This window comes from Parambassis ranga, unplaced genomic scaffold (genome assembly GCF_900634625.1).
Source record: "Parambassis ranga unplaced genomic scaffold, fParRan2.1 scaffold_21_arrow_ctg1, whole genome shotgun sequence".
Lineage (NCBI taxonomy): Eukaryota > Metazoa > Chordata > Actinopteri > Ambassidae > Parambassis > Parambassis ranga.
The window spans coordinates 2,822,742-2,828,741 of NW_021144767.1; the positions used below are offsets into that span (position 1 = coordinate 2,822,742).

At 43.3% G+C, this 6,000-nt stretch overlaps 1 protein-coding gene across 1 annotated transcript in view; it reads right to left on the minus strand.

Moving 5' to 3' along the window:
* LOC114429867 (NACHT, LRR and PYD domains-containing protein 12-like) overlaps positions 1-5,394 on the minus strand; it is a 43,247-nt gene extending 37,853 nt beyond the window's left edge. The window contains exons 1-3 of the mRNA XM_028398479.1: positions 3,527-5,394; positions 2,779-2,952; positions 746-919 (exon numbers count right to left, since the gene is read on the minus strand). Of these exons, the coding sequence (XP_028254280.1) occupies positions 746-919; positions 2,779-2,952; positions 3,527-5,379 (2,201 nt within the window). The 5' untranslated portion in view covers positions 5,380-5,394. The remainder of the gene's footprint in view (positions 1-745; positions 920-2,778; positions 2,953-3,526) is intronic.
* Positions 5,395-6,000: the final 606 nt, after the last annotated feature.

Genomic DNA, 6,000 nt, shown 5'->3' on the forward strand with positions numbered 1-6,000 from the left:
AGGACTTGGGAGTTTCTTCCGGCAAGAAGAGAGGATAGAGACAGTAGACGGAGTCTGTGGTGAGATGCTGATGCTGAGCCTGCTCCTGTGACTGTTGGAGGACGGGACTGGAACACCTCAGGTGCTTGTTTTATTTTGCTCAGAGAGTGAAGCGGCCATTAAGTTTTGGGCGTCCACGAACACAAGCACCGCATCAGGCCTGCTGCGGTATATGTCAGTCTGTAATCATTTAAGTTGCCGCTTTATAGAGTGTATTAAGCTCACCCCACCACAACCTTTACATCACAACACATAAAACTATTAAGACTGACCTCAGAGTCTGCAGTCCACAACTCTCCAGAAAACCACGTAGCTGCTCCACATCCTGCAGATGGTTCCCACTGAGGTCCAGATATCTCAGCTGGGAGGGGTTAGCCTTCAGAGCTGATCCCAGAGAGCTGATCTCTGACAAACCACAGCAACACAACCTAATAAAACAATACAAGACATTGATAGAGCCATTGATACCACTGATCATCTAATAATATGGGATAACATTAAAACATACAGATTACTGTTACTGGAAGGGAAGAAAATAATAATTATTCACTGAATTACTGAGCAACATTTGAACATATGAGTAGATCTGATTTGTCATCAGAGCAACAGTGACTGAAGATACACATGTCTGTGGTCCTTTTCTGTCTGTCAGTCCTGACAGATGATTTAAAAACTGGACCTCAGCCTAATAATAACATTAACTGACCTGAGAACCTGCAGTATGCAGTGAGGACTGTCCAGTCCAGCACATAGCTGCTTCAGTCCTGAATCCTGCAGCCTGTTCTGGTTCATGTCGAGCTCTGTCAGATGGGAGGGGTCGGACTTCAGAGCTGAGGCCACAACTTCACAGTGAGTCTCTGAGAGGTTACAGTCAGAAAGTCTGTGATGACAGAAACAAGAACATTATGAAAGGGACACTTTTGAAGCAGAGTTCCTCAGTTTGTCAGAGGCGGGAAGACTTTCAGCACGAAGTTCAGACTGTTTATGTTTTGTGCTAATGCTAAAGCTAGCTGTTAGCCACCTCGAGGAATAGATTCAAGTCAGTTGATGACAAGTGAAGGGACTTTTTCTAGCTCTAGTTGGACTCACTCAGTCAACTGTTTGAGGAGCTCATCTGCTGTTTTCGACCTGAGGACAGAGAAGAGACACGGACAGAGGTTGGAGCCACTAGGACTTGGGAGTTTCTTCCGGCAAGAAGAGAGGATAGAGACAGTAGACGGAGTCTGTGGTGAGATGCTGATGCTGAGCCTGCTCCTGTGACTGTTGGAGGACGGGACTGGAACACCTCAGGTGCTTGTTTTATTTTGTTCAGAGAGTGAAGCGGCCATTAAGTTTTGGGCGTCCACGAACACAAGCACCGCATCAGGCCTGCTGCGCTATATGTCAGTCTGTAATCATTTAAGTTGCCGCTTTATAGAGTGTATTAAGGTGTGGGGCCACAACTTTTGTTTAAGTGACCTTGAGGTTGGTAAACTGAGTTTCTGAATTCATTAGAATTCATTCTAATTTTATTTTCATGTCTTAGTTCACCAGCATTAACCTTTTCTTAAATAACTGAGAATTATTTTTCTAAAACCTTGTGTTGTGTTACTTATTACTCACCTGAGAAAGGGCAGTGATTCAATTGCAGAGACATATGCAGACGTAGTTAAGATCTTTATTAAAAATATAATTTAAAGATGGCCATTTGATTGATGGGTCAAACACTGCACTTGTGTGTATTAAAGGGACATCCAAGATAATAATTAAAACTGAGTTAATCAGGGTTAAGAAACATTGGATAAATACTTTAAAAGAACCTAAAAGCCTGCCCTCATCAATATGACTACAGAGGGGAGTGCTACATGTTGTTGAAGTGTTTTCTATATTCACATATTTTTGTCGGAAATATTTTACACCAGAAAGTTCCAACAATTTTATATTGGAACTCATTTGTACTAGTTATATCTGCAACTCATGCTGATATACAACTGAAAACAAAACCATGCTGCATCTCAAAGAGCTTCAGTAAACCCAAACCTCCCTCATTGATCAGACAACTTGACAAGAGTAGAGTTACAAAATCATAAACTCAAAAAGCAAGAACTAAACCCCTACAGACATTCAACATCTGGGGTTGGGTGGGGTTAGTAATGCATCATAAGTTCAAAACATAAGCAGCAAAATCCAACCGATCAACCAATGAAATGTGAAGACTGGATCAACACCCAGATTTACCCTGACCCGAGGATCTGCAGTCTTGGGACTTCAGAGCTCACCCCACCACAAACTTTAAATCACAACACATAAAACTATTAAGACTGACCTCAGAGTCTGCAGGCTACAACTCTCCAGAAAACCACGTAGCTGCTCCACATCCTGCAGGTGGTTCCCACTGAGGTCCAGATATCTCAGCTGGGAGGGGTTAGCCTTCAGAGCTGATCCCAGAGAGCTGATCTCTGACAAACCACAGCCACACAACCTAATAAAACAATACAAGACATTGATAGAGCCATTGATACCACTGATCATCTAATAATATGGGATAACATTAAAACATACAGATTACTGTTACTGGGAGGGAAGAAAATAATAATTATTCACTGAATTACTGAGCAACATTTGAACATATGAGTAGATCTGATTTGTCATCAGAGCAACAGCGACTGAAGATACACATGTCTGTGGTCCTTTTCTGTCTGTCAGTCCTGACAGATGATTTAAACACTGGACCTCAGCCTAATAATAACATTAACTGACCTGAGAACCTGCAGTATGCAGTGAGGACTGTCCAGTCCAGCACATAGCTGCTTCAGTCCTGAATCCTCCAGGTTGTTCCAGTTCATGTCGAGCTCTGTCAGATGGGAGGGGTCGGACTTCAGAGCTGAGGCCACAACTTCCCAGTGAGTCTCTGAGAGTTTACAGTCAGAAAGTCTGTGATGACAGAAATATCAGAACATTATGAAAGGGACACGTTAAGTAGTAGCAGTGATCTCATTTGATCTGACTGTTTGACATGTAACAATAGTTCTGATCATTCTCATCGTCTCATTTTGACAGTGTATTTCAGTTTATTTCCCTGTTGTAGGTTCTTCCAGCTGATATTGCTGAAAGATAAATTCTTCTCTTTCATTCAGAGACTTTAAAGAGTTATTCTGTTGTCTGACATCTGACTGTTTGTGTAATGGTATGTGTCTGCATGTTTGCATACCATGATGTTGTGCTGCAGTTTTTGCAGTCTTTGTATCTATGTAGTTTGTGCAGCTCTTTGGCCACATGCAGCTGTTTTAACTACAAATAAAGACACATTTATTGTCCATTCATTTAACAGCTTCAAACAGAAACATACAAAACAATGTTTTCACAGTAGAAGAACATCTGAGACAAAAACACAGCTGATGTGATGTGTCAATGAACACAAGGAGCTCTGTTAGAGAGAAACACACAGTGTGAATGTGTCTAAGAACTAAACCAGTAATCTACACTGATTGGTCACATCTGGACTCACCTGAACTTTCTGCAGTTCCTCACAGCTGGAAGCAGTCTCAATCGTCCTTCTGTTGTTGTGTTGTACTTCATCAGGTCTAGCTCATCAAGAACCTCCTCTGACATCTGCAGCATGTAGGCCAGAGCTGAGCAGTGGATCGCAGAGAGTTCCTTCTCTGATCTGTTCTCTGACTGCAGGAACTCTTGGATCTCCTGATGCACCGAGAGGTCGTTCATCTCCATCAGACAGTGGAAGATGTTGATGCTTCTGTCAGGGGACACTGTATCAGTGCGTCTCTGTTTCAGGTTGTTGATGGCTCTCTGGATGGCCTCTGAACTGATCTCTGTCTGACCCAGCAGGTCTCCTAAGAGTCTCTGGTTTGACTGCAGGGAAAGACCATGAAGGAAGCGAACCATCAGGTCCAGGTGGCCAGTTTCACTGTTCAGAGATTTCTCCATCACTTCGTCCAGGATGTCATCCAGAGATGACCTTTTTTTCTTACCCAGGAATGGCCAATACCTCTTTTTCTCTCCCAGGAATACCATCAGCTTCTTAGTGTCCCCATCGATGAAACAGTGTATGAGGTGGAAAGCAGCCAGAAACTCCTGAACGCTCAGGTGAACAAAGCAGAATGTTGTGAATTCCTGTTTCCTTCTCTTCTCTTCTTTGAAGATCTCTGTGAACACTCCTGAGTACACTGAGGCTTCACTGAAATCGATGCCACACTCTTTCAGATCCTTCTCATAGAAGATTATGTTGCCCTTTTCCAGCTGTTGAAGAGCCAGTTTTGCTAGTGACAAAATGCACTGCCTGGACTTCTCTGGTCCACATTTCTCTTTGGTCTGATTTGCCTGAAACTTCAGAAACTCTGCATACACCTCAGTCAGGGTCTTGGGCAGCTCTCCTCCCTCTCTGGTTTCCAACATGTCCTCCAGAACTGTAGCAGTGATCCAGCAGAAGACTGGGATGTGGCACATGATGTGGAGGCTTCGTGATGTCTTGATGTGGGAGATGATCCTGCTGGCCTGCTCCTCCTCCTCTCTGAACCTCTTCCTGAAGTACTCCTCCTTCTGTGGGTCAGTGAACCCTCTGACCTCTGTCACCACGTCCACACAGTCAGTAGGGATCTGTTTGGCTGCTGCAGGTCTTGTGGTTATCCATATGCGAGCAGAACGCAGCAGTTTTCCATTGATGAGGTTTTTCACCAAGATATCGGTGGTGGTGGACTTAGTTACATCAACAGAGTGATCATCGACATAAAGGTCCAGATGAAGGCGGCTCTCATCCAGTCCGTCAAACACAAACAGAAGCTTGAATTCGCTCTTGTCGTAGTTGCTGTTTCCTGATGATTCTAAAGCAGTAAAGATGTAGTTAAGAGCCTCCTCTTTGATGCCCTTAGCCTCTGGGATACATTTATGAATGAGGTTTGCCAAACTGAACTGTTTTCCCATCAGTGGATTCAGCTGGCGGAAGTAGAAGGGGAAAATGAGATGCACATCTTGATTGGCTGTTCCTTCAGCCCAGTCCAGCATAAACTTTTGCACCAGGAAGGTCTTTCCAATTCCTGCGATTCCGTTGGTCAGCACTGTTTTTACAGGTATGTATTCTCCAGAAGGATGTTGGAACATGTCTCTGGGTTTGACAGATGTCTCAGTGTCTCTGGGCCTCCAGGCTTTCTGGATCTGTTGGACCTCATGCTGTGTGTTGATGTGTATGTCAGGGCTGGCTGTGATGTACAGCTCTGTGTAGATATCAACCAGACGCTTTTTATCTTTTGCCCAGCCTTCTCGTGCACACAGAATCTTGCCCTTGAAGTTTGATTGAAGAATTCTTTGGTAATATGTGATGTGGCGTGGCTCCGGTACTGGAACCATCCCATCTGTGTCAAAGACAGTGAGTAGTGTTAGTGTGTGTTTACACATATAGGCAGACCTTGTCTGTCTTAACTAACTTTCCCAGGCAGCTCAGTGTGTTCCTACAAAGATCCATTATCATCCAAAAAACGAATTCATCTTGGCAATGCTATGGCTAAGAGAGTAAATCAAGGCAACTGAACACATGGATGGTCTTTGTTGTTTTCTGTAAACATTTCACTGCTCCCCCTAACCACCTTCACTCATGATACAAACTACTAATAAATAAACTTAACTTGAGCTTCTATGGTAATATAATGAAACATATTAAAACATATGAGTTTTAATAGACAATCAAGTGTCAGTATTAGTGTGAGTGTAATGTGGTAGTTTTGTTTTGGCAACACTGACACTAGTGTAGAGTTTTAACACTATTGTCAGCCAGTGTTACTTTCTAACACCTGTCAGAGTTGAAATATACAATCTCAATATCGTGCATCGTAAGTCTGACAGACAAAGCGAGTGATTAGAGCACCTTAAACACTGCAGTGTTTGGTACACAGGCTGGATTCAGTGTTAGGCTGTAGGTCATGAACTCAGAGGGGAGCAGTGCCCAAAACAACAAACAAAAAGACACTAAAA